Source organism: Haemaphysalis longicornis, unplaced genomic scaffold (assembly GCF_048455015.1).
Source record: "Haemaphysalis longicornis isolate Haplotype H1 unplaced genomic scaffold, Haemaphysalis longicornis Haplotype H1 scaffold_1, whole genome shotgun sequence".
Classification (NCBI taxonomy): domain Eukaryota; kingdom Metazoa; phylum Arthropoda; class Arachnida; order Ixodida; family Ixodidae; genus Haemaphysalis; species Haemaphysalis longicornis.
Genome location: NW_027526203.1, coordinates 412783502 through 412811006, shown reverse-complemented (window position 1 = coordinate 412811006; position 27505 = coordinate 412783502). Strand labels below are relative to the sequence as shown.

The 27505-nt window shown below is 47.1% G+C and overlaps 1 protein-coding gene across 1 annotated transcript in view; it reads left to right on the top strand.

The window, feature by feature from the left end:
• Positions 1-283: 283 nt before the first annotated feature.
• The window catches only part of LOC144155525 (sodium-dependent noradrenaline transporter-like), a 204091-nt gene continuing 176869 nt past the window's right edge, over positions 284-27505 (top strand). The window contains exon 1 of the mRNA XM_077687029.1: positions 284-1269. Within this exon, the coding sequence (XP_077543155.1) occupies positions 1264-1269 (6 nt within the window). The 5' untranslated portion in view covers positions 284-1263. The remainder of the gene's footprint in view (positions 1270-27505) is intronic.

Sequence of the window (27505 nt, the reverse complement as noted above, 5' to 3'; positions counted from 1 at the left end):
TCCAAGTGGCAATTCCGCCGAGGAACACAACAAGAAAGTCGTCCGAAACGTATACGCCTGTTAAACCTGTGGCGCGTTTGACGATTCTCAACTCCGAGTGCTCATCCGGCGCGTTTACCTTGAGTCTGATGAACGCAGATCGCGGTGTCGGCTATCCGAATCTCCCGCCCGCGCCGCCTCCTTCACCGCTCCCGCGGCGATTGGCCGAGAGTTGCCCGGGCTGCGAGGGGGACTGCGAGCGGGGGGAAGATGAGGCGGCGGGAAAGGAGAGCGCGGTTGCGCCACCCTTCTCGCGTTCGCAGGTGAAAGACGTCGGAAGCGAGCCGCCACATGGCACTAGTCCTCGACGGCGGCTCTGTGCAGGCGGCGGCCGCAGACCGCTCAGTCGCAGCTGGTTCGACCACGGCTAGGTGTTGAGGCGACGTCAACGCAGACCACTGCGTCCGAAGTGCGCTGGCGTGAAGCAACAGCGTGACGGCGTCACGTTGCTTTGCCGAACGTTTGGCGGCTCGTCCGGACATACGTACTGTCCCCCTGGTGCGCGTGCATCGTTTGCCACTGGCCAACAGCGTCTCCCGACGACAAACCCTCTGTGGGAGCTGAAACGTGCTGCGTAGTGTGGTGTTTAAGTCCTGACTTACTTAGCTGTCGTCTGAGGAAGACCCCTCGAAGCATCTGTTAAACATAAATTATAGCACTTTTTTTTTTTGTGCCAGTGTCACATGTCAGGTATCATCAATTTATTGTGTGCGTGAAATCATCGAAAGGCTACTTATTCAGACTACGCTGATAAATTACCTCCGGGGCTGTCTTCAGGCCTATCTAAGTCAAAGCAGGTCGAACGTGTTACCCGCAGCCTTCAAAGACTACCCGAAGTTTAATTAGGCGGATGCCATGATTCCACTCGGGGTGCTCATTTCAATTTTTCAAGAGCGAAAGCTGGCTCGAGTCCATTCGCTCACTTCCGTCGAGGAAACGCATCTCGCAAGTTCATCCTGCTAAGCTTCCGCCCCCTTATCTCCCCCTTAAGAGGAGCAGTCAGTGCGGGGAGCCGCCGGCGACAACTTTCGGCTCGTGGGAAGGAGCTCGGCTTGCGCAGTATTTTGGCCGGCTGTGTTCCCACCGGACTGGCCAGCAGCTGTGGAAGTGAGCCGACAACGACACCGCGAGCAACTGTTGACTCCTAGCGGCGTTTCGGGTCATGGCCCTGCGGCCAGGACACACTGACACCGAAATCATCCTGAAGAGTGCAGCAGTCAGCTTATGCCGGTAAGTGACTTTGTGGGATAAAGCTCAGGTGTATGCGAGTTATCGCTCTAATTCTGCATGTGATTATCTCAGCTGCCCACCATTCAGCCGTAGTTGATCACGGCGGCTGCCGGCCCCTCCGGTGGTCGTACTAGCACGCTCACCGTGTTCCGCTACGAGTGACAGCCAAAAGGTGGGCGTTCAACGAAAGAAGCGATCAAGGAACACCTGTGTCGTCTTTCTCTCTCCACAAGGCTGCTCGCTCCTGCACATTCCCCGCCGCTGCGCTCAGAGCAACGAAACGACGCGCGAACGCAATAACGATGAAACAAGAGAACGAGAGCGCATCTCAAAACATCGTTGATTTTGAGATACGCCATCGTCTTCCTTTCCTTGTGATTTTAGAGAACCATGCAGGCTTAAGCGTTTTTCCTTCCTAGCTTGCTGAGCAGAACAACTAATCTTTTATGACTAGCGGGACCATGAGCTTAACTAACAGGGTTGAAGGCGAAAACATTACTTGTTAGGTAGATATTTCCGAGAGCATTAAAAGCTTACGGCATCTTTCCTCTTTTCAACTTATTACCTTGCTTGTAATTTCAAATGAGCTGTCCAAGGTAGCCCTTCTGCCCACAGTAAGTGCTGCCACATACTTTTGTTTGCTTGTTTTGTTTACAGAGCTTGACGTACTCGGAACCGGATATGTAAAAGCAGTGCTCCAAAAGCTCTTGGCTAGTCATTCCGAATAGTCCTCTAGAACTGGGAATTTCGCAGGGCATCATTTATTTCTCCGCGTTCCAAATGTATCATACCAAGAAAAAAAAAAAAGGAAATCACTATTCATTTATAATGCATAAAAAAGTCTGGCCTGCTTCAGCTGTGGTGGCAACCGAGAGATTTCGCCCTTCTCGAGGAGGTTTCCACTGGGACCGGTGGATGCTCCGTCGGCGGCGTTCGAAGTCAAGACTGTTCATTCGCGAGGACACAAGATATACGCAAACCGCCATGTTCCGCACTGCGCCCGTACAGAAAATGCCACTTGTGCAGGAAAAAGTTTATCAGGCGTGCAGTATGTGGTGCTTACACGTTATATGCACTTCGTCACTAAGTGTCTGACTCCGCCATACCTGTGTCTATGTTACGCACGTTTTAAGGCCTGTCGCTGTGAAGCGTTTCGTGTCTTAACAGCGGAGCTGTTCTAGGGCTGGCCCTGGCGACGGTCTCTGGTGGTGTCGTGTCACTCTTTCTCTGGAGCAGGTTTCTCCGCCGCGAAAAACCGGTTACCAGTATAAAAAATCATAAAAATAATTAGAGGCCCTAGGGCCTTCATAATTAGATACGACGGCTTATATTGCCCCTGAAACAATGCATTACCAGCAATACATTTGTTTTTAGAGGTGAAGCCGACCTTAGGGTGATCGGTGTAAGCTTGGTAAGTAAGCTGAAAGAAAGAAGAAAACGTGGCGCAAAATAGCCGTGGACGAAGGCTAAAAACGACAAATACAGGCGCCAATCTACCTGGTGCCTGTATCTGTTGTTTCTTGTCCTGCTCGTCCTCGTCTAGCTTGCGCCACGTTTTCGTCCTTCTTTAAGTGTATCCAAACTAGCCCGGCAACAAGTTTTGTTAAATTTGTAAGCTGGCTTTTACACTTAGATTGTTGTAGAGGGAAGCATGGCTATCTACGGAGGGAGTATGATTACAGAAAACGGCTCTAACTGTTTTGTTATCTAAATTATCCGGGAACAAACGAATTATATGAAATTTAGCCACTAAGGCGACTCTACCATTACGCCGAGCTTCATTTAGTTGCAGTAAATAATTTCAGGGTGAAGTTGTAAACTTTAGAGAATTATGGTCGACTGTCAATAAATGGTCATTTAAGGAAAACGGCTGCAACTGTGGTTTTGCATTAACTACCCGGAAACAACTTAGATTGCAGTTAGCCGCTAAGATGACTGTAACATTATGCACCACAGCCTCGCTGGCCACTTTTTTGACAGAGTGGAAGGGCACTAAATTTGTTTTTTTTTTATTTTTGCTACAGCATTGCAGGATAGCCGTTCTTCTTTCGTTTCGTGAATTAGCTGTTATTAGACGCATTGCATGCCTTCTTTTTTTGAATCAGACGAGCCGAAACAGCAAAAAGCTGGGAGGTGGGCTTTTGTTGGAATAGTCGGCGCGATGCCGATGAAACACACCCATCAGCAACGCGGTTCAATACAGTTAGGATGGAAATGAAGGTTTAATTGTTGAGAGGTATAGAACAACTGTATAACACACGTTCAGTGTGAGAGTGCTTGTTTCTTCGTCCTAGTTTTTTTTTTCCTTTTTACTTATGCGTGGTTCACCTCCGCAGAGGTGCCCGAAGTATACGTCTCCTTTGGATGAATTTCAGCTAATGGGGAAAATAAAGAATGGAGCTGTGCATAAGTGAAGAAATAAAACAAAAATGTTTGCTTCCTTCCAACAGTACAATTTAGTATATCTTCTGATAAAAAAAAAAAAAAAAACTTCGTTGGCATTCAATAAGAGCCATCAGTGCTCAGAAATAGGACGTACAAGAACTATATAAGCATAAGCGATGTTTACTAACCAAGTGTGTATTGATGGATCACGGGGCCTTAAAACATGCTCTACGTGCCGTTAATGAATAAGAAAGCGACATAGAGTGCTCCGCGTATCTGCCGAAGATACTGGACTGATGAAGCACCGCATCTGCACTGATCGCTGTGAGCGGCTATAGATGACAGTCGAAACATTTCGAAAACTCGCGCCTCCCTGTTGGCGCTCCCTAATTCCTCAATGTTTGCTTTCAATTATGTTATTTCCGTGTTGGTCCAAGTTTACGTAATTGAAAATTTTGGCCCAGTAATTTCTTTCATAGTGCGACCTAAATTTGTTCGATTCAACGAGGGCAGATTTTATCGTAGGGCGTATATCATTAAACAAATAACCCGACAGCCCGCGACACAGTCAATGACGTCTCCCCTATGCTAACGCGTGTATCAAGCGTGAGCATACAAGTCCACAGCACAATTCACAGATGCACTATGCAAGCTCGTCCGAAGTGTCAAGTTGGCGGAGCGCAGTTGCAGGTTTCGCTGTCAGAAATGATGCTTTCGTCTGCCTACTTGGCGGCGTGCTTTCGCCCTTTTACGCCCCTTGCGCTTGCAAACCAAATGCTCTGTTTCTTGCATAGTATTCGGCAGGCGTAAAACTCCCGAATTAGCAACGACAACTGAACAACAAAAATAGCCGCAAAAATAACGGAAATCTGCTCAGAAGTGGCAGCATTGGGTCCCCGCGTCGGGTATCATAGGTCTTCTATTTTTAATAGTCGCCCGTGAGCTTTGGGGTGCAACTGCCTCTGTGGTTACTTGCTATCCCGAGGCCGTACATTTTTTTGAAACAGTCAATGCTGCACCGCCCCCCTCCCCCCCCCCCCCTTCCCCAATGACATCACATTAAGTATGTTCTCCTATAACTAAAGCCCCTGCATAACCTTTTTTCGTCATGTAGTTGGAAGCGGCAGCAGACACCAGACGATAATAAATCCCTAGTGCGGGATTGTCGTTGGTAGGGTACAACATCGCTGGTATCAGTGGGAAAGGAGAAACAAGTCGTCGTCTGAATGACGGGACGTACCTTATATCCAGGGGCTTGACGTATATAAGGCAGTGGTTACCCCTTTTAGGACCTCGCAGCTTTTGCTAAAAACGTCTGCTTCCCTTCAGTAGCCTTTTAAATATACTATAGACTCAGGGGGAGTGGAGAGAGAGAGAAGGGGGGGGGGGAGGCTCTTTAATGTGAACTGGTTAGGTTAGTCATGCTAGCGGCATGGCTTGCTACGCCAGATGAGGATGACGATGACTGCAGTTGTAAGTAGTCAATGTTGGACATTACGGGCACAGCAGCGAAAGGGCAAACAGAAAAAAAAGTTGAAAACGAGATACAAGGAAACTCTGCTAGAAAAGTTCAGAAAAAAATGAAATTTGAAAAGGAAATCGAAAGCTACCATGCATCCTTACCATGACGACACCGTGCGGAAGTTTTCTTCTATTAGACAGTGTAGACTTATTTCAGCGTCTGTGGCAATGCTGCCCTGTTTTGTCTATTCCTAACGCAAGTGCGGGTCAGGTGCCCGTTCCTCCAGCGTGGTATTTACCACGATAGCACCCTCACACTTTCGCCTCATGCACAGAAGTGTCAGTGACAAACTCTCTACGGCACTTTCGTACCATATAGAGCCAGTGTTTTCGGTTAGATCGTAAGGAAGGACACAAACTAGAGCTGGTTCGTGGTTTTAGAGAAGCACACTTCTACCTTGCCGTCAAATCAGGCTGGGGAGTGCCTCTCGTGTCTGCTTCCTAGTTTCTCCCTAGATTTTATTTTCCTATCGAAACGAACGGCAAGAGCAGTAGACCCTGCATTACTTTGGAGAATGGCCGTTGTCCGCTGCAATCATTTCGCTCGTGACTGGCTCGTTACTGGCTGCGAAGTTCTAATAATAGTGCAATTTGAAGCTGGGGTCGTTGCTCGCTGCTCGCTCAGTGCGCTAAAGAAGTGGTCTGGGCACCGCACCTCGCGCTGTTCGGGTCCTCTTTTCCGCCTTCTTTTAAATACGATAGTCTTTATTGGGTTACTTGAAGACGAATATCTTTGTCTGTCTGTTCTTCGATTCAGCCATCAAGCCCCAAGTTAAAAGAATTCTGAAATCAGAAGTTATGAGAAGAAGAAATGAGAAGTATATGCAAAAACTTTACAAAGCACTAAATCTGGTACCATACTTCGTACTTCTCAACATTGTGAAGTTTTTTAAAAAGAAAACATTACGAATATTTGAAGCAAAACATTCATACATAACTGGTGCTGGGCAGTGTTGTTTTAATTGAAAGTGGATGTGTGATTGATTTTTGCGATGGCAAATTTATATACGCGTTGAAAACAATGTTTTGATCCAGAAGTACAAAAAGAGCTCGCGCGGTAGACTAGACGCGTGGGGAATTTCCAAGTCCAACAGTAAGAAAAGGTTCCACTAGATGGCGGGCGAGCAGTGGAACGTAGAAAGGATGGAACGTATAAAAGTAGAAAAGTGGACCGCAAAAAACGTAGAAAAGATGGCGCGCGAGCCGTGGAAATATTCGCCCCAGGATGAGACATGTGTGGGATGTAGCAGGGATACAGAAAAAAATCTACCTCGTAGTAATAGAATGCCAAGAGGTTCAGCCAGCTAAAATTGGGAAGGGGGGGGGGGGGGGGACTCCTACTTCCTGAGGCACTGGGCTTCGCAAATGATGGAAGCGTTAGCTGGTCAGCAGTAAGTATTACTAAACAGCGGCTAGAGTATTTGTGGAGAAAAAGCAGGGAAGGAGTCGATAAAGTGTCATCCCAGCCAGGGGTAGCGGCAGGGCAGAGTTAAAGAGAAATACGAGTTGTGGGTTAACTCAATTTAATTACATGACGAGGACAGGCGAGATGGCGCATGCCTTCACCCCGATTCAAAGGGGAGGCCATTAATCACCATTATCATCGTAGGAAAATGTAATTGACTCGAGAAGGCCTCCACCGTCTGTATCGTGGGAGGAGCGAGACGGTATAAGAAGAGGGTGAGAGGTTTGCAGACAAGTGAGCGGATATGCGGCCAAGTTTTTTTTTTTTTGCTCGGCGATTGCTACATGTGCACGGTGAGGGCAATAAGAACGGTGTTCGACACGTGGATGTGCCGAGTTCTGTTGCATGACCGTGTTTGAAGGCATAATGCCGCGAAGCAGCATCTTTAAAAATTAAAACAATCATCGCTGATAAGTGTCATTAGCGCCTTCGATGCGTGTCATCCTTGCGTTATAACTCATCGTGACGGGGATAGGCAGGACGATACGCAGTCGGGTCAGCTATTCATCAGCTAAAGTCAGCTCGTTAATACAAGCACCCGCCGTGATGGCTCAGTGGTTAACGCGTTCTGCTGCTGATTCCCCGCAGCGGCGGCCGCTTTTCTGATGGAGACGAAAAGCAAAAACGCCCGTGCGTTCGAGATTTCGGCGCACGTTAAAGATCCTGAGGGGTCAGAATTAATCCGGAGCCCTCCACTACTGCGCGCATCATCGCCTTGGAAGCGTCGGCGCGTTAAACCCCACAATCAATCAATCAATCAATCAATCAATCAATCAATCAATCAATCAATCAATCAATCAATCAATCAATCAATCAATCAATCAATCAATCAATCAATCAATCAATCAATCAATCGTTAATACAAACACATCATGAGGGGAAAATACGACTTTCCTCCTGTAAATTCCGGGTGACATGAAGTACATGCATGAGTGTGTGAAATGTAACGTGAACAGTCAGCATGCAATTGCAACAAAATCGCAAATAATGACCCGGGGACTTTTCAGCTTAGAAGTAGTCGAAAAGTACGTTGCCAAGTTATTATAAAATGGACAGGGTAGTTTGTTTTACGGCGTGACTTATCTCGCAGAAGCATTTATTCCAGCAGCCAAACCACAGAATGCCCCGAGGACTTCGTTATAACCAGGATTTACTGTACAAATATTCGACGCAGACAGCGCCTGAAGCCACGAACGAGCGAAGACGGGACACACGACGGGGGCGTCGTGTGTTGCTCCGCTGTCTTCCGTGGCTTCAAGGGCTCTGTATACAATGGGCAAAAACCAAGTAGCCCAACCGCAAGTTCTGTTTTTTAAGGTGCTACATCACCTCCCCGTTCTAAACATCTTCCCTCATCCTATTGTTACTAATCCTAACTGCCGGCGATTTTCCTCCCACCGAAATTGCTTACGGCACCCCCCCCCTCCCCCCTCCCCCTCCCCCCAAAGGAGTAACTCTGGTAATGTGGCCAAAATTTTTCCGGTATTCCCCTGTGGAATAATTTTGCGTTTGAGAACAAAAAACTAATTCGCTGCAGCCGTTCATAAGCAAAAGTGAAAATGTTTTAGCAGCTACTAATTAAATTAGGAAAAATAAGTGCTTACTAGTGCGACAATATTTTCTTTTCTTTTGTAACGTTTCAGCTCCAGCAGAAATTTCCTTTTTACAATTTACCGTCTTTTATTACAGAACCTATAACTTCAAACCTATCCTTTCGTTGAATATTTAAATATTTGGATGTACATTTTGTGTAACGCCTGATGCTATTACCACACCGTTGGTTTTTACTTATTTCTTCACTGCTTGCTATCTCTAGCGATACTAGCACAGGAGGTCCCGCTTGCTCTTTATTAACCTTGGGGCCTCCTTCTGCGTGCTCTGCCCACTCTAAACATATATTTGCATTGCAATGAATAAAATTTGAATTTAGACACCATCGCATTGGGCACGTCGCAGCTTAGCTTTCACGGTTCATGTCCAGTTGACGTTGTGCTACATACAAGAGCCACAAAGAGCACGGGGAGCAACTCCAAAGGTGCCGTCGTTCTCTCCATATGTCCGATCTAGCACTCATTGTCCTCAAGCAGAGCAAGGCGCGCAGCGTATAACAACTCGGCGGAGAAGAAGGAGCTTGGCACGCGACACGGGGGTCTCACTTTTCGCATTGTATTCAAGCTACAGGTGCAGGCGGAGCCTCCTCCTGTCTGCTGTCATTGTGTTCGGCGCGCGGCCATCTGCGCTCTCTGGCATCAACGTTCCTTGCGCTACTGCGCGTAAGTGGCACTTGGGCTAGCTGACTCCGCTTCGCCAAATGTTGGCTTCATTGAAATGCGACATTAACATTTCATTTGCCTCAGCTTTCGAGTGCCTTTTTTAGAACTGTCTAAGGTAAACTTGCGCCTCATACGCGCGTAGCGCTCTTGGTCTCTGAGAGGAACTGAACACTCTCCGCATTGTCTATGAAGAACTTGAAAAGGGTGTCTGTCCCAAAGGGGCGGGGTAGGATTGAGCTAAGCTTCGTAGGATACTCGTCTGTGGTTTGAGGACACATATGTTTGAGCTGCAGATCGTGGGAGCTGCTTGTACAATCAGTACCGAAGTCTGTCTGTCTGTCTGTCTGTCTGTCTGTCTGTCTGTCTGTCTGTCTGTCTGTCTGTCTGTCTGTCTGTCTGTCTGTCTGTCTGTCTGTCTGTCTGTCTGTCTTCGGGTTGTGACAGTGGAAATTCGCTGTCCTGGACATTGGCGTCTCTGGAATTCTGGTTTAGATCTCGGGATAAAATGGTGCATGTGTATTAATTTACAGCTAGCACAGTAGGCGCTCCTTGTGCGAGCGCGCCCATTCAGTTTACTCAGCGCTCCATTTTGACAGCGAAGCTGCCTTAGGATACTTAAAGCGGACATGAAGACAAAAAGAAAGTTTGGTTCATTCGAAAGATTACCTCGTTAGAATAACACTGGCACCACTTTTACCGCAAACGCAACACAAATAACCTACATAATGAGGAAAACAGAGAACAGGCATGCGACACCACAGCTACTTTTGCCCACTGAACTAATGACGTCCCATTTCATCAACCAGCGTACCCTGCAAAATCCTCGAGCATATCATCTACACACATATCATGGACTTCCTTGATTCCAACCATTTTTTTCATTCCGCGCCGCATCGCTTTAGGAAAGGGTTTTCGTGTGAAACGCAGCTAGCTATGTTTTTTCACGACCTGCATGTTAACCTCGACTCTAACGTTCAGACTGACGCCATCTTCCTCGATTTTGCAAAAGCATTTGACAAAGTTCCTCATGAGCGTCTATTACTAAATCGTGCCACGTTACATTTAAATGCCGACATATTAGCATGGATTAAAGAATTATTAACTAACCGTTCGCAATCAGTTTCCGTCAACAATCAAATCTCTAACTCTACCCCGGTAACCTCAGGTGTCCCTCAAGGGTCCGTCCTAGGCCCACTTCTGTTTTTGATTTACATTAATGACATACCAATGTATGTATCTTCTAACATGCGGATGTTTGCAGACGACTGCGTTATTTATCGTAAAATAAACACCGTTTCCGGTAACACGTCTCTTCAAACTGACTTACGAAGCGTGCAAGAATGGTGTAACCTTTGGCTAATAGAACTAAACCCTAACAAAATTTAAAACTGTTTCCTTCCACCACCGTCGAAATCCGATTGTATTCCCGTACCAAATTGCTGACACAAACCTCGAACTAGTTCCTTCCTATAAATATCTCGGAGTAACCCTTTGTAGCGATTTAACTTGGGCAACGCACATTACGCACATCATTGCATCTTCTAACAAACCCTCGGGTTCTTAAAACACCATTGGCGTTACGCCCCTAACAATGTCAAATTACTAGCTTATCAATCTCTCGTCCGGACGAAGTTAGAATACGCATCAGCCATTTGGAACCCCCACCAAGTATACCTCATCAATCAACTCGAGTTGCTTCAAAATCAAGCCACATTATTTATTCATTCAAAGTACTCTTATGACGTCAGCAAATCGACACTGAAAACAGAATCTGGCCTATCATTGCTTGCATCTCCTCGCCGCATTTTTAGTCTTTGCCTTTTCACAACTTTTTTAAAGCTCACTTGGCCTCTTGCCCCCTCCCGTAAAACCTCATCGCATCGCATCGCAGGCCACCATACATTCTCACTCCTGCACGCATCTCCCATCGCACCGGTCACCCGCAACAAGTTGCGCGCCTGCGTACCCGCACCGCATTATTTTTTCGTGCAGCAACGGACTGGAACGGCCTTTCTAATGAAATCACCGCCATAACCTGTCCTTCCACCATTTTTGAACACCGTAACAAATTACCTTGCATTGTAATAAAATATGGCTTTCACGTTTTCATGTATGTACTCACCCCTTATGTAATACCCTTTCAATGGGGGTCTTTAAGGAAATGTATGAAATGAAATGAAATGAAATGGGCAGCTCGTTGCGAGGTCGGCTGAGGGCGTCAAGATCCAACGGAAATTAAACAGGGCTTACAAGCTTGTAAAACGAGATATTGGCGCTTTAATCTAGTGCACATTCTTTTTATAGCAGTAACAATGGTGGATTAAACAAGGAAAGTTAGGAAGGAAAGCGCAAAGCTTCCTATGGCACCAAGACTGCCAGAACAGAGGCCCTCGCTATGCATGTAGCGAATCAGAATAGGAAATTAGGGCCTCTGTTCTGGCAGTCTTGGTGCCATAGGAAGCTTAAGAGGGTTCAACGCTGGTCGACCACTCTCGACATGTCGTAGACACTCGAGTCACAGCCCGGGGGTTAAAAAGAAGGTCCCCTTCACCCCGAGACGTCGGAGTGGCGCTGGCTACCACCCCCAAGCACAGGAAAAAATCACATTGACATAAATACCCCAGAAAGTGGAGGGGGAAAATAGCCCCGCCGGTAGCGTAGTGGTTATCGCACCAGACCGGTATTCGGGAGGTCGTGGGTTCGGATCCACCTGGCGGGCATTTTTTCTCCACGTTCTTTCTTTCCAAATTCTTTATCTGTTTCAATGACCTACCATATCCTCCCCTTTGTTTTCCGAGGTTTTCTTGACTGCCAAACTTTATTTCTGTCTTATTTTCAACGAGCCCCTCATTTCCTATTCTGATTCGCTACATGCATAGCGAGGGCCTCTGTTCTGGCAGTCTTGGTGCCATAGGAAGCTTAAGAGGGTTCAACGCGGGTCGACCACTCTCGACATGTCGTAGACACTCGAGTCACGGCACGGGGGTTAAAAAGAAGGTCCCCTTCACCCCGAGAAGTCGGAGTGGCGCTGGCTACCATCCCCAAGCACAGGAAAAAATTACATTGACATAAACACCCCAGAAAGTGGAGGGGGAAAATAGCCCCGCCGGTAGCGTAGTGGTTATCGCACCAAACCGGTATTCTGGAGGTCGTGGATTCGGATCCCACCTGGCGGGCATTTTTTCTCCACTTTCTTTCTTTCCAAATTCTTTATCTGTTTCAATGACCTACCATATCCTCCCCTTTGTTTTCCGAGGTTTTCTTGACTGCCAAACTTCATTTCTGTCTTATATATATATATATATATATATATATATATATATATATATATATATATATATATATATATATATATATATATATATATACATAATCTATATAATGATTGGTACTCAAGAAAACCTCGGAAAGCAATTGGAAAGACAGAAATTGGAGAAAGTGTGCCTTATTTCTGTCTTAATTCAACGAGCCCCTCCTTTCCCATTCTGATTCCCTATATATATATATATATATATATATATATATATATATATATATAAGATTAGAATCACCACGGAAAACATAACATTTAATATGACGTTTCGGCTGGGGTCCAGAATTTTTCCCTTGAAAAAGGCTGGACCCCAGCCGACTCGTCGTAACAGATTGATAGATAGATGTAACTTTATTAGGGAAAGGGGTGGTTCAGAGGCCTATAAGAAATTAAGTCCGGCTCAGAATGTCAGCCTCGCGTGCGAAGTCCCAGAGGGAACGCTGGACTCGGGCTGCGTGCGTGTGCTGTGGTGGTGAGATCCAGTGCTCGTACGTCGGAACTTGGTGGCGATGGCGCGCGCGAATAGCCTCAAGTCCGGGACACTCCCATACAAGATGCTGCATAGTTGGGCGGACTCCCAGATCGCATGTTCAACGGGTGACGTCGGGATGGGAGGGCTCAGCGTCTTCAGGTTGCTGGCGTCCACGACGAGGGATGTAGGCTCGCCAAAATAACGTCGTAAAAAAACGTCGTAACAAATGTTATGTTTTTCGTGGTGATTGTAATCTGCTATACTATTCAGCTGCCAAGCCCTGTACTGTTATATAAATATATATATATACCATCAACAGCCTATTTAGGTCCACTGCAGAACGAAGCCCCCCCTCCAGTGCTGCCCCAGTCCATTCTTTGCCTACGAATTTTCTTTCATCTCTCCATTGAGTTAATGGGGCCCTCCTCTTGTTCTAGTTTCGTCTCTCGGTGTTGATTCTGTTGTCCTTGTCGTCGACCTGTTGTCAGTTCGTCGTAACACATGGTCAGCCCAAGTCCATTTCCCTTTCTTAACCGGAACTATGATGATATCATCTATCCGGGTTTGCTCCCTAATCCAGGTAGCTCGTTTTCTGTCCCTAAGTGTTACTCCTAACATTATTCGTTCCATGGCTCGTTGGGCGGACTTAAGTTAGTTCTTATTGTTCAGTATGTATATATATATATATATATACACACACACACACACACACACACACACACACACACACACACACACACACACACACACACACACACACACACACACATATGTATATATATTGTGTGTGTGTATTGTAGGAATAGAGAAAGCTCACAGAGAGAGTGTAGAAATAGTATGAGTGAAGTCAGAACACGGGAGGAACAATAACAAGGACGTCCTTACATATCAGAGCGCCGCTAACCTGTGCGCGCGTGATACAAGCTTGTTGCACTGCGGTGAAGTTCTCGAGTGGGGCGGTAAAGCCCTTCCTCCTCAAAGAAGTTGCGACACACCGGAGCTTGTCTAGCGCGCGTGCGCTCGAGGTGGTAACTCATGCCAGCGGCGGCTGTAGCGCGCATGACTCATCGTTTCCGCAACTTCTCTTAGCGGAGAACCGTTTGCTTCTGGGGCCACGCCGCTGATTCTAGGGACATTCGAACAGTGCATCTAGAGAAGATGTGTTTTGTATATTTGTTCTTTTTCGTGCCGGGCAACACGCTGGAGGCCTGCCTGTTGACCATTGGCACTTTTGGGTATAAATTCTCGCCCATCGGCAAGCCAAGTCAGAACGTCGTCCGCATCGAAACGAGACGTTACTCCATCCGAGCCATGTAAGCATGCCAGCGGGCTGCTGCTTGTGTATCATCGCTACTCTCATCTCGCCATGTATTAAACAAGTTAAGTTTTGCTCTCGGCTCTTCGCCGTCCGGAACAGAGGCAGCTCTTCTGCTCACCGCTCGTTCACCACGCTACCACTATATGACGGAGGCGACCAAGCTCGGTACGGGGACGCCTTTGCAAATGGAACACCCCATGCTTAAATAACACAAGCTCTATTGTACTCGTTCAGCAGATCCCAAATACCTCGCTTACCTTATAATACTTATCCGGATTATGTTACCCTCCCTCGTAATCTCACAGCACTATTGCCAAATAGCAGGACGCAACTTCCAATGCCCAATTTTTTTTGACTGAGAAGTTGGAGACTGCCCCCGAATATGCCAACAAAACCTTTCCATCCCTTTCTCAAAAAAGTCGAGAGAAGCGCGAAAGCTTTCTGACATCAAAGGTACATCAAACCCATCGCTGAAAGGGCGTCCAATCGATCGTCAAACCTTCAAAGACCCAAATCACAAATGAATAACCAACCCATGCGATGATTTTTCGCCCACTAAGTAAACGCATCTACGAACGATCTAAATGCATACCGATACGTGGTTTATGAGATAAAGGTATACTGTTATACTCCTTCTCCATGATCGACGCATGTATTATCTTATCTAGAACCGTTCCTCTTTCGCGATTTTCAATAACCATTTTTATACAGTGGAAGCCCGGTTTCACGCACGCGTCGCGTGTCCAGGGATCTTATCAGATCTTTTCGGTCGACCAACCGTTTTATGGGGAAACGTATTAGTTTTTTGACAGGACGCCATCGGTGCCACGAAGAAAGCTTTCGCTTTAAAAAAATGTCGACCCTCTACATTAGCTCGGCTATAGCTTACGCCATTGGCAAAGCAGAACATGAGTGTACCTATGCTCACTTTTATTGTTGGTTCACATTGTTGGTTTACATAATTAGCGAGTTTTGCTCCGAACTCAGCGCAGAAAAGCAGCCTGGCAATGAAACACGAATTCGTTTCTACTTTTGTATCCCGCGTGCTCTCACCCAAGGTTGCCCTTTTTTTCCCCAATTTTGTTTGTTTTCACTCTTGGGCCAATTTTAATTTCTGTACAGAGAATAACATAACCACCTAGTTAGAAATATATATGTGTGGCAGCGCAGATACCAAACTACAGCATAAGCAGGCGACGTATAGCAGTGTACACCAGAGATGCGCATATCGTCTGGCCCATGCCCTTAACATATTCTTGAAGTACACGATCGCATCTCTGGTGCCGTGCCTAACCTGCAGAAAAGTGAAACGCACACTTTGCATCCCAGCTCCTGAAACGGGGCTCGCAGTATACAAAGCATTCGTTTATATTAGGCATCACACACAACGCAATGTCATTACTATCTACCCTCTTACCTGGACAACGCTACCTCCTTACATCTCGGCAACAAATAATTCGGGCCTGAAACCATGCATTTCAGGCCATTCGGCCACATCTGTTTATTTTTTTATTTATTTTAAGTGCTCACCAACAGCGCTGTGCCTTCTCGGCTGATGCACTGTGTACATGAGGAATTAACGCCATTTAACGGTAAATTCAGGTAGAGTCACGGACAAGTGAAATGAGAAGACGAAAATATAAATCAGACACGCAAAATTCAAAAATACTGTTTGTTTAGGTCCAATAATGGTGCACTACTGATATTTTTGGGAAGCCGCATTTCCAAACTTTGTTTTTGTAACTAAGAAAAAGAAGAAAACTTTATTTTTGTAAGGATCCCCTAGTCCGGAGCTCCCGGGATAGCCGACAGGGCCTTCTCTGCGCGTTCAATGAGGGTTCTTTGCACTTCCGCGCTAGAGTCGGCCAGCCTTCTTAACCATGAAGTGGGGGTAGGATTGGGTATGGGGGGAAGGTTAGGGTTCTGTGTACATGTCCAGAGAGTGTGATAGATGCTAGGGTAGTCCCCGCAGTTAGGACACTCGTGGGTGCCCGGTAATCGTTGGAATCGGTGTGTTAGGTGTACAGTAGGTAGCGTGTTTGTCTGAATTTGCCTTAGTACAGCGGATTCCCGACGAGTGAGTGTTTTGTGTGGTGTTGGGTACTTTTGTCTGTTTTGACAGGCTGTCCGCAGCAGATCCCTGGGGTCAACTGGTTCTTGAGGTCCTGGTTGCGCCCTACGTTCACTTGAATGTGGAAGTGCATGCTCAGGCGCCCGGTGGTTTAACGCTCGGGGGAGTGCGTGTGCGCTCTCATTTCCTGGCATGCCTTCGTGCCCAGGTACCCAGATTACCTTGTAGCACTTTTGACTTGAAGCGAGGACCTTGTTCAGTATGTGAGCGGTATTTCTGTGCATTCGGTTGCAGAGAAGTGGCCGGCATGCAGATTGAGAGTCGGTGTAGATGTACACTGTACCGGTGTCTGGCACAGAACGGCAAGAGTGCTCTATAGCACGCGCGATTGCCCTAGTCTCCACATCGACGGTTGAATTGAGGTCAAGTTCTGTGGCTGCTGTGATGAGGGTATGACTTCCGTCTACGACAACGGTGACACCCGTCCCATCTAGGAGGCTGGCGTCAGTGTAGTAGAGTTCGGGTTGTGGCTCGTTCTTGTTGACCTGCTTCAGGATATCCTTAACACGAAGGGTTCGTCTTTCCCTGTTCCTCTCCGGATGCATATTCCGGGGTAGAGGAGCAGTGCAGATTTTCCCCCGTATGTAAGGCTCCAGTTGTCCGTACGTGCTTCCCTCATATTGGCTGGTGTCGTATCCTAGGTTGTGAAGGATGATTATGCCCTGTGCCGTGCTTCGCAGTCGTTGTAGCTGATTGATTTTGTGCGCGTTAAGCAGTTCCTCCAAAGAATTTGTTGTGCCGGTGTCTTCCAGTGCCTTTGTTGAGGTATACGTGGGCACCCCGAGTGCGATCTTATGGGCCTTTAAAAAGCACCTCTATGCTTTTGAGTTCAGATTTGTTGAGATTTTGGTATGGCAAATGATGAAGTATCCTGGAAGTGATGAGAGCTGCGTTAAGGAGAAGGACATCAGCTTCCCGAAGACCCCGGTGCCTGTTCATAATTCTTCGGAGCATGTGGTTTGTAACTAAGCCACGCGTAATTTTCACTTGCATCGAAAGAAATCGCTCCATTTGTGTGTTCTGGTTCATATTTTTCTGTTCGCGCTTCATTCGTCCATGACTGTGCATTGCCCGGTGGCGCAGTGACTAAGGCGTCATGCTGCTGAGCCCAATGACGCCGGTTCGATCCCGGCCGCTGTGGCTGCCTTTCTGATGCAGGTGAAAAGTGAAAACACCCCCCCCCCCCCCTCCTTCCTCTTCTCCCCCGTGTGTCGAGATTTCGGTGAAAATGAATCCCGAGTCCTCCGTTACGGCTCGCCTCGTGGCCCAGGTGTACATTCGGCGCGTTCAAGCACACAGTCAATCAATCAGGTACATTATCAATATGGCAATCTCTCCTTGCGCAGTTGTTACGGCCATGCGTGAAGTGTGTCTCACCTCATACGCCTGTTCCGCACGGGCAAGACAGCATGGGTTGACTACGAAAAACCGCCTCTCTCGTGAAGAAGCCGGCTGAACATTCCTAGCGTCCAAATAGTAGCTAACATTTATGCTGTAATTAATAGATCTTACTACTTTTCAGCTCTCGCCACCTCGTCGGGCCAGAAAATCAGGCGTTGCCTTGGGCGCCTGCATGTTCTTTAGTGTAACAGCTAGTCAGGTCCCCTGGCAGAAAAGTCCGGGCCACCTTTTACAGACACGTGTTGTTGAGAAAGGAAACGAGGCGGAGACGGAATAAGCAAGGTATCAGGAGTGCCGAATAACAACTGTAAGGTTCTCGGATGTTAGTGGCGCAAAATGTGCAGCCCTACCCATTTCACTTGGTCTGTCGATATGAATCCTGTAGACAAATCCAGACTCTTCTGTTCAAACAATTTTAGACACTTCTTACCCGCGGTGCTCGCTAAAGATCTGACGTCTGTATCGTTTGCCGCAGGCATCTAGGTTTAAATCGATGCGAACCGTTATTGAAGCCACGATCGGGCACAGTACAAGTTCAGTGACAGCAGAACTTTCTGCTCGACATTCTACGCTATATGACATCCTCATGTCATATTCAAGAAACCGGTCAACCTTCCAGGGCTTGTGCGAATGTTGCAGACTCACGGGCTAGAGCTGCAGCGTTTGACTTAATTTTTTCGGCAGCATCTGACGTGGCGAATACACTTCTCTCACACCGAGGCGAGCATGTCACACGTCGCGACTCCACGTGGTGACTTCTCAATCGGATAGAAATAACGGAGATCAGAGAGGATGCGAACATAACGGAAAAAATGATAAACCAACAAAATATCAATGAAAACTTAGTGATTCAACGAGAAATATCTGCGTAACCTTCCGATTGTTTTGGTTCCTATTAAAGCGTTCTCACTGACGGCTTCTGTAACGCGAAAACGCCCTGCAGTAAAGCTAACTTTCTCTGACGATGAGGATGAATTATCGTGGGTGAAGTGAAAAAAAAAAAAAAAAACGCTTTCGGGGGCTGGGATCGAACCTGGGTCCCTTGTGTTATGAAGCCGGTGTCTATCCAATTGCTCCATTTCTTTCTTTTTTTTTTTCTGTTCTATAATGCATGGAAATTTTAGAAAAACACTCGGACAAAACAATTAACACACAATACAAACACTAACAAACAGCAAAGGGTAAAGACGTCAGTGTAACAAAGATCGGCGCCATTTCAAAACTCAGGCGACCAAACGCGCGCATCCAAAAGAGGCAGCCACTCTGGTGGATCACTCTGCGCAGCATTCACGCTCCGCACCACCGCCGCCTGTTCCCGAAAAATGCACTTAGTCGGCCTAGCGGGTTCCCATGCCGGTCAGTCATGCGGCACTTCCACAGACTAAACAATCCGAGACGAACCTACTGCTCCATTTCGACATGGTCGAAAACTCTGTCCAAACTCAGACGACAACCAAATAATCTGCCACGAGAAAGCTTCGCGTTCAACCATCGCCATCGTTAGACGAAAAGGTGCATGATTTTTTTTTTGTTTATGGTCACTGCGAAATGGCTGATCTTCGTGGCGAGACGAGATGTCAAAGCCCCGTTAGCTTGTTGCGTCACTTGCAGCATAAAAACTCATGAGCCATTCCACTCTTGGAAGGTGGATGACCAGCGAAGCTTAGCCCACGACATAGAAGTTACACAGAGTTTAGGTTTTATCATTTGCCGTGGTTGAACGTGGTTAAACCAAGTTTGCTGAGTAATAGCTCATATTTTTCGCCGAGAGTACGCAGTGAACGCGCACACAAATGCACCGGAGGACAGAGTACAGACGCTGCTCGGCGCACTCGCAGTGAACTTGGATTCAGCCAGCGCCTCCCTGTATGATTTTCTGACGGCACGCGCCCTTACTATTTCCCCCTGTCCCTCTCCGCACCTCCTTCCCTGGAAGCGAACGAGCGACCAGCCGCTTTCATTGCGCAACCACACAAGGCGCTAGCTTGTCTTTGGCTGAGCTTGAAGGCCAGATTATGCTCACATACCTATAGCGGACCCGCAACAGGTCGTCCCAACTTGTTCATTTTTTGTTATACGCAAAGCCAGAAGCCTTCGCCGTTCATTCCACCCCACGCTCCCCCACCGAACACAAAACTTTCTCGGAGGGGAAGGGGGGAGGGGGGGGGGGGACTGAATTGTGTTTCCTTCTCTAAACACATCTCCCACCCGGGCTCCTCGCCCATGCGTAATACATGACACGTGCGATTGCGGGGATTCGCAAAAAGCTAGTCCAAGTTCAGTTCCTTGCTGTGCAGATCTTGTTAACACGCGTGTAGCGTGCCATGAACCTAGACTTGTTCCTTAACAACGCATGGGAATAAGCTAGTGAGTACTTCATCATTGGCGGCAGTTAAGCGCAACAAAAATTATACAAAATGCATGATACTCAAGGACAAGCGCTGCTTTCAACTGAAATTTTACTTCCAAACAGAGCAGGTATGCACATAAAAACACTTGAAATAGCAAAAGTTCACCACGGCATTGCGCATTTTTCAAGCAGGCACCCGCTCATACCCATACCATTCGCCCATTCATACCCGCGGTTCGCACCCGTTCACACCTGACGAAGGAGCTGGCCTTCTTGGGTGGGCCTACATGATATAGCCGGGCATGAATTGGAGCGTGCTACCATACTGCTCAGTGACACGGTGAACATTTGTTATTGTAAGTGTTTTAAAGCGAAGTTTTATATGGCTGGACGAAACGACAATCCGGCGGTCCTGTGTACGTAGAGAACTCCTCCGGTACAACCCGATTAGCGCGTGTGAAAAAAAAAAAAAAAAAAAGAAAGACAGGTTCGAGAGGTGTTCCAAGCAGTGTGGCTGGGTTTATATCTGTCTCAGCAGAAACGCGCGCAGCGACCAGCTGCGTGAAGCGCAGATCCCTTGATAACGGCGGGCTATATAAGGCTATGAGGGGCTATGAGGCGCGCCGTAGCGGACGGCTCCGGATGGAAAACGAAGAGGTCTCACGCATGTATGCAAGACGCGTAAGTCTGAAAAGTGAAACCATGGTTTGATTTTGAGCCCTCTACTTCGTGTCAACACGCCAGTAATTGCTTAATGATGGTATTATAGGGCACAATATTCTTTATGCGTAAAGGATGCCGAAAACAGGGTTTTCCTTCGCTAATCCTAGATACGTCCTTCTTCGCTCTCGTGAGAACTAGCCATCGTGTGAAGGCATGTGAAGGAAGTGAGAAGTACTTATCGCAAATTTTCCCGTTGTACGTAGCGAGGGTGAAATATTTGACGCGAATTAATGCCTTCACCTGGTCGCTTCAGAAAACTCCGCCTTTGCAACCAAGGGGCGCAAAGGAGCACCAAAAGCACCGGAGAGGTGTACCCACAAACGCATGCGACGACAGCGTGTACACAACGCTGTGTTCCCCGAGCTGACATTTCGCAGGCATGTTCTTTCGTGCTCTTCGGCCTTGGAGATGTCCGTCCTCCCAGCCCAAGTCGTTCCCTCCATTGCGACAGCTTTCTCGGGCTGTTCAGAATGCGCGGAAGAAACGGATCCCAATACCGGGGTGTCATTTTTAATGCGCGACATTTTTTCTGCATCCGCGTTCAGTTTCACGCCGTGGGACCTTTGCAGCATATTGCACGCGGCGACTTGGAGCCGTTATGTTGTGCTTCTGCGCGTGTGTTTTTGCCGCGGCTCGCATGGTTAGGACGAAAAGTCGGCAGCGCTTTCGTTTCACGCGTGCAAACACAAAAGAGGCAAGGTGAAGCGAGCAGGTTAGGGATCGTCAGTGAAAAGGCGCTGCTGAGACAGGCCCATTTATATGATAAAGGCGTTGCGAGATACCACGAGCAACGACATTGCCGTGAAGCAAATCGATTCCGTGCGAGTGTGCGTGTTTGTGTGCGTGTCGTTTTTTACCGCTTCACCGGGTTATTTGGTTTCTCGGACAATTTTTGTTCCGGAAAGAAAACAAAAGGAATACCGCAAAGATAAGTAATAGGGAAAAAAGGAAAACAAGGATGGGTCTACAGCCTCATCGGGCGTGCCTTCTTTTCGCACCTTTGCAGGTCTTGATCGGAATAAAAAAGCAGGCTCAAGAACCCCGAAATTGAAGAAAAGACGCAGCGTATGAAGCGTGATGCATATTCCTCATACGCGAGAAAAACGAGGACAGAAGAGAGAATCCCGTTTTGCGCTTCCCTTTCGCTCTCGGTTGACGTCATCGGGGAGGGAGAGGAGGGGGATCGTGTCACGCCTTCCCTGAAACGGCAGCCGACCATTCCTCGAACGGCGGAAGAAGGGTCGCCTTGACAGGCGCGCAGGGGGAATGAGGAGGAGCACGAGGGGACCATTTTGACCTGTTCTCTTCCCGGCACTAAGCTGCCTGGTGCTCTGCTCGGACGCATCGAAGACGAGAGGACCGTGCGCTGGGCACACACGTTCTCTTACGCCGTCCAAGAGAGTGTGGCAGTTGGTGCTTCCAAGGTTTTTCCGCCTGCGGGTAAAGTCAGGCGAAATACCTGGTGCGGATGATTTGCACGGTGCTGCGTCGAACACAAAGCGCGCGACTGCAGCCGGTTTTCATTCTCCGTATTTTCGCACGGATGGAAAGGCTGCTGCAAAAGGAGTTAAAAATCTTGCCTACTCTGAGTGCTCCGTAGTTTAAAGGGACCCTGCAGCACTCCCCCTCGACTACTCGGAATGTATTTTGTGGTAAACTCTATTGTCCCAGCAACCTCCTCCTGCAAGAATGATGAAAATCCTTCACTATCACCGAAACTGCGCACGATGAGAAATCGCGCATAATCGTTCCCTCTCAACTGGACCGCGGACAACGCGACGACAGCTGGCGCTCTCTCCGAGAGAGAGGGGCGGCTCGTGGAGTTCTCTACGGCGGCCTTCGATATATCACATGCCGGGAAGTTTTCTCCCTTTCTCCGCAACGTGGAATGGTCTATTTCCGGTATGGTGCGACAAAAAAGCAGGCATGGCTGTCTGCTCGGAACCGCGCACTCAGGCTGGTAGGGCGTTTCTGAAGCAATAAACGTTTGTGATCGAGTGGTCGGGTTGAGAGAAAAGTATTGAGCTCATTACGCGAACTCCGCGTGCACTCATAACACAAAAGAAACGCCAAAGCTGTTTGTACAGGTTCAGGCATAGAAGAGGTTAGTGCACAGCGCCGACGATGGCGGATCGCCACATGAAATGCAAGAAATAAGCCGTGAAATTGATCAGCGATAGCCAATGGGTCAGCCACCGCACAAATGACGTCATTTCGGGGGTGCCAGTGGTGCATAATGAGGGAAATTGAAAAGAGCCCGGTTGGTTTTTCCGCGTCTTTCACAGCGATTTGCGTAGTCACCGCTTCATGTGCACGTGTAATATTTGGCTCAGGTATTCAAGGCAGGGCACACTCTAAAGGTCGCGCAGGTTTATTGGCGCTGTTCAAAGAGTGTTGAAGGGTCCCTTTAAAACACTTTCGTAGTTCTGCTTCGCCACAACACGTGGGGAGCTGAGATATCACCTTAAAGGGGCAGGGATTAGGTTGACTCAAGATAAGAATAGTTGGAAGCAACTGCGTTGTGGTGTTGCTTGAACTCCACATGAGGGACCCCTTCGTATTATACATGATAACGATGACAAAGTCGACGTGTACTTGGCGTTTCGACTTGTTTTAGGCGTTACGTTTTCGTAGAAACCCGGGAAACCCGACCGGTGTTTTTGATAATTATCCTGACAGCCAGGCTAACATTTTACGCAAGAAATTATTCATGAAGTATTTCACTAATCACTAAGTCAAATTTATAAATACTTAAACTAGAGCTTTGGGGCACATCTAATATTAGGGGACACATTATTTTTGGGTTATATCAGTAATAGAAGTCGGGTTAATAAGTGAAACTTACTCAGTTTATGAAAAAAATATGCAGAAATTGAGAGAATTGTCTAGCTAATGCATTCTTATGCCGCTTGTCTAGAGTGGGAGTTTTTTTTTTTTACAGCCAATTTTTTTTGGTTTTTCTAAATTCTGTCCGACCAGTTATCTCCATTTACGCTATGTGTTACTTCCGTCAAATTCGCATTTTTGTGTAAATAAAGGGTGGTACACGGTTCGCCATTCTCGCTATTTTTTTGTATTGTTCTTCTTTTTTGGTTTTTCAGAACTCTGTTCGACGGATTATCTCCATTTACGCTGTTATAACGATTAAAGGTGGAACTTCCGCGAAATCTGCATTATTGTGGAAATGCTGGACGTTATACGGTCCTGGCGGTGGGGGTACTCGGCACAGAATGCTATGCATTAAAATTTAAAAAAAAATTCTGAATGCAGCGGGTGGACTATAGACACCCTTCCGATTCTCTTTACATTCGTAATCTTCGTAATCTTCTCTTCGCAATCTTGGTGTGTCGCTGACGACGGAGAAGGGATTTTGGGAAATCCTTATTTGATGGGCAATCAGTGAGTGGTCGCGTGCATTGCACACTCACCCTCCCCCTTCAAGGGCGAAAATTGTAAGACGAGGTGGGGAGGGGGGCGACCATTACCCTCACGTAATCTGGTGCACTGATCCACGTAACACTTTCGTGCACTGTGCTTGTCCTTACCCCACTGCTTACTGGGAAGCGTACAGACCGCAGTTATGTTAGTTTGTTAATGCTGCAAGCATCTCGCTAGTGCGGTTTCACAAGGCCTATTCTCGTCTTCGTAAACTATTCATTCTGTTCGTGGCCTGTTTCTCTAATCTGTGTTTCCTTCATCTAATTTTGATTATCTTTGATGAAATTTGTAGAACTGATTTGTTAAATTGAAATCGTGTTTTATTTTTGTTTTGTTTTTCTGTTAATTATGATTACATCTGTGTTACGTGATCCGTCTTCCATGCCTTGTAACGGCTTCCTGCGCCTTTGTCAAGCTGCTCGAGCAGCTTTTAGCCAGGAAGTCGTCCAGATGCTTCTGGGAATAAACTGAACTGAAATTTGCCAGGTTATTTGCGTAGGTGAAACGTAAGTAATCAGTAGCGTGTGCGCGTATAACTCTTGCGAAACGTCGTGTACGTCGACGCTAGGCTTACAAAATCAGTATATGAAAATTGACATATTTTGTTTGGTTTAAATTAATCCAGTAATGCTGACCCAAATGCGAGCGAAAGGCGTGTGTTCAACGGAGAACACCACACAATCTTTATTTATTAATTAATTTATTTATTTATTTATTTATTTATTTATATTTATTCGTTTGTTTATTCGTTTGTTCGTTTGTCTGTCTGTCTGTCTGTCTGTCTGTCTGTTTGTTTGCTTGTTTGTTTGTTTGTTCACCGCTTTTTGCAGCATAATTGCGCTTTTTGCTTTAATGTAAACTTGCAAGCTGCATTCTGCGTTATCGCTTTCGACGCCGTCACCGTCGCCACGCTATGGTCTGCTGCTATGTTACAAGAAGTTCATGCCGTAACCAAAGAAAAAAAAATCATGCACCCCTCCGTCTAACGATGACGATGGTTGAACGCGAAGCTTTCTCGTGAGGGATTCCTTGGTCGTCGTCTGAGTTTGGACTTCGACTCACGGACGATCTGGACTTTGACTTGTTGAGCTTGTACTTTGACTCGCACGGAGTTTGGACTTTTGATCGTAGTAGCTTTAACTTTGACCCTTCGTCTTTTAATTTCGCACGAAGCAAGCTTCTCGTTCAACCATAATCGTCGTTAGACGGAGGGGTGCATGATTTTTGTTATTTTGCCCGTCCATACGCACCCATCTCCAAATTCGAACTGCTTCGACCGTGTCGGGATGGTGCAGTCGGACAGACGTCGACTTCATAAAGCCAGGCACCCGGGTTCGATTACGACCATGGGAAGCGTTTTTTTTCTCCCACTTCACCCACGATCATCATAATCGTCAGAGAAAGTTGGCTTTCCTGCAGTGCGTTTCTGACGTGACAGACGCCCTCAGTGAAACATAGGAAGCTTCGCTTTGAAACAATGCCTTCATTATCGGTTCGGTAATTTGGTAAGAAGAGCGAGACGCAACATGGCGCTGAATGGCGAGGCGTACTCATTCCTCAAGATCGAAGTCGATGAACGCGGTAAAGAAAACAAGTCATTTTGCTATTGTTATTTTGCCCTTGTTTCCGATCATGTCACCCACAAGGAGTATGGAAAAATGCAGCGGGTTAGGCTTTATGTAATGAGGAGGCATGTACTGCCTCCTTCTGCAATACACCGAACCAATAACCACAACTGTATTGCGACTCGCAAAACAAAAACATGAAACGTTATTTTTGTACGCTCTCTTATCTCTGACGTTAGTAAACAGCGTTAAAGAGCACCCCATGCAATACGGCGGCTCCTGCAAATTCACGGAGTCGAAGTTCGGCGAAATTTTTTGCCTCATTTTGAGGCAATGGCAGACGTCATGTCCAAGCTCTTGCGTAATATCACTCGACTTTTACACAGGCTAAAGTTGCCAATGAATGACGTTCCTGCTGTTTACATCCATTAGTTCTTTTACGCCAGTGACAAGAAGGGTGTGGCCTACAAGGCATGATTTTGTTGTAGTAAATAGCATAACGCTTCACAAACCGGTTCGGAAGCTGCATTCATTAGGTCCCTGCAACCATGTTTTCTCTAATACATTGGGCTATAATACATTGGGCCATAAACACTAGCCCGGGGACCGAAACTTGAAATACTGCATGGTCATGACTACAGACCGGAACCTTAGTCAAAATGCCTATTTTTCTTTGAGTTCGTATCAAGCCTACTTCACAAGCACGAACTGAGGGAACGGGAACATTTTAAGCAATCATTTATTGTGCCTATAAGTGCCTATTTGGAGGTTCGTGCGGTTATGGGCTTGTTAGCACCAAAAATGCATTTTTTGTGTTTCTGGGTTTTTGGAGTCTATGCTCTGCTTGGACTGTTCTCCCTTCAGTAGCCTGAAACTCGGCGGTTGTTGCACCCTGCCAAAAACACCGAGAAGCGAAAATCGTGCTCGAGCCCCCGCCACCTCAAGGTGACATCATCCCGAGCAACTAGGCCGCCAGAGGCACCTACGCAACGACACCACAGCCAACCTCTCCGCAGGATGGGCTTGATGCCACCCCTGTCCGCACGAGCTCTTGCGTTCCGTTTGCCTATTTATTGCTAGAGGAATAAAAATGAGCAAACAAGAAATTTAATGCGCCACAGCGGTGCGCGCGTCGCTATAGTCGAAGTCCTATGGCCGGAAGATACCACGGGAACATCTGATGCACGGAAGTTTCAAGGTGACGTCACGAACACGTGCAGTCAGCCGCCGATCACTGGTGCACCACCGCACACAAAGATACAGCACGTGCAACACGAAGAAGGAACGAGAGACAGGTTAAGAACAAGCATCTCGGCACTTTTCAAGTAGTCTGGTCGCGACAGCCGCGATCTGCCGTTCCGGGTAACCTTCAAAGGCTTTGTGTCCTAGCTCGAAGAGTTAGGTGGAAAGAATCTTGCGTGATGTCCAATGTTGTTGATCGGTATATAGTTCATAGTCACAGGGTGGCGTTATTCCCAGCAGCTCCACTGGTCATGCACTTCTGCAAGTCAGGATGACTCAGGTTTGTTAACCAGAATTATGGCACTTCAGTGTACTATCCATGCAATTCATCGATGTTTGGAAGAGCCGATAAGGTCGTTCTGTTCCGTCAACGAACAAATACCTGCAAAGTGCTCTTCGAGGTGAGTTCATGCCTTCAAGGAGAAGTTACCGATTGTGCCTCTTGCACCAGAGCCCATTGTTACCCCTTCAGGAACTCGGCTAAGGGCGGAAAACTAACAAGTTCTGGGATATTAGGAGCTTTGCAGTAGACAAAACCGCCGCAGCCCAAACGATTCTACACTTAAACGTGACTCTGCACATCCGTGGACTCATTTCACATTCTATAGCAGAAAGCATTCGGCACGTGGAAGCTTGGGC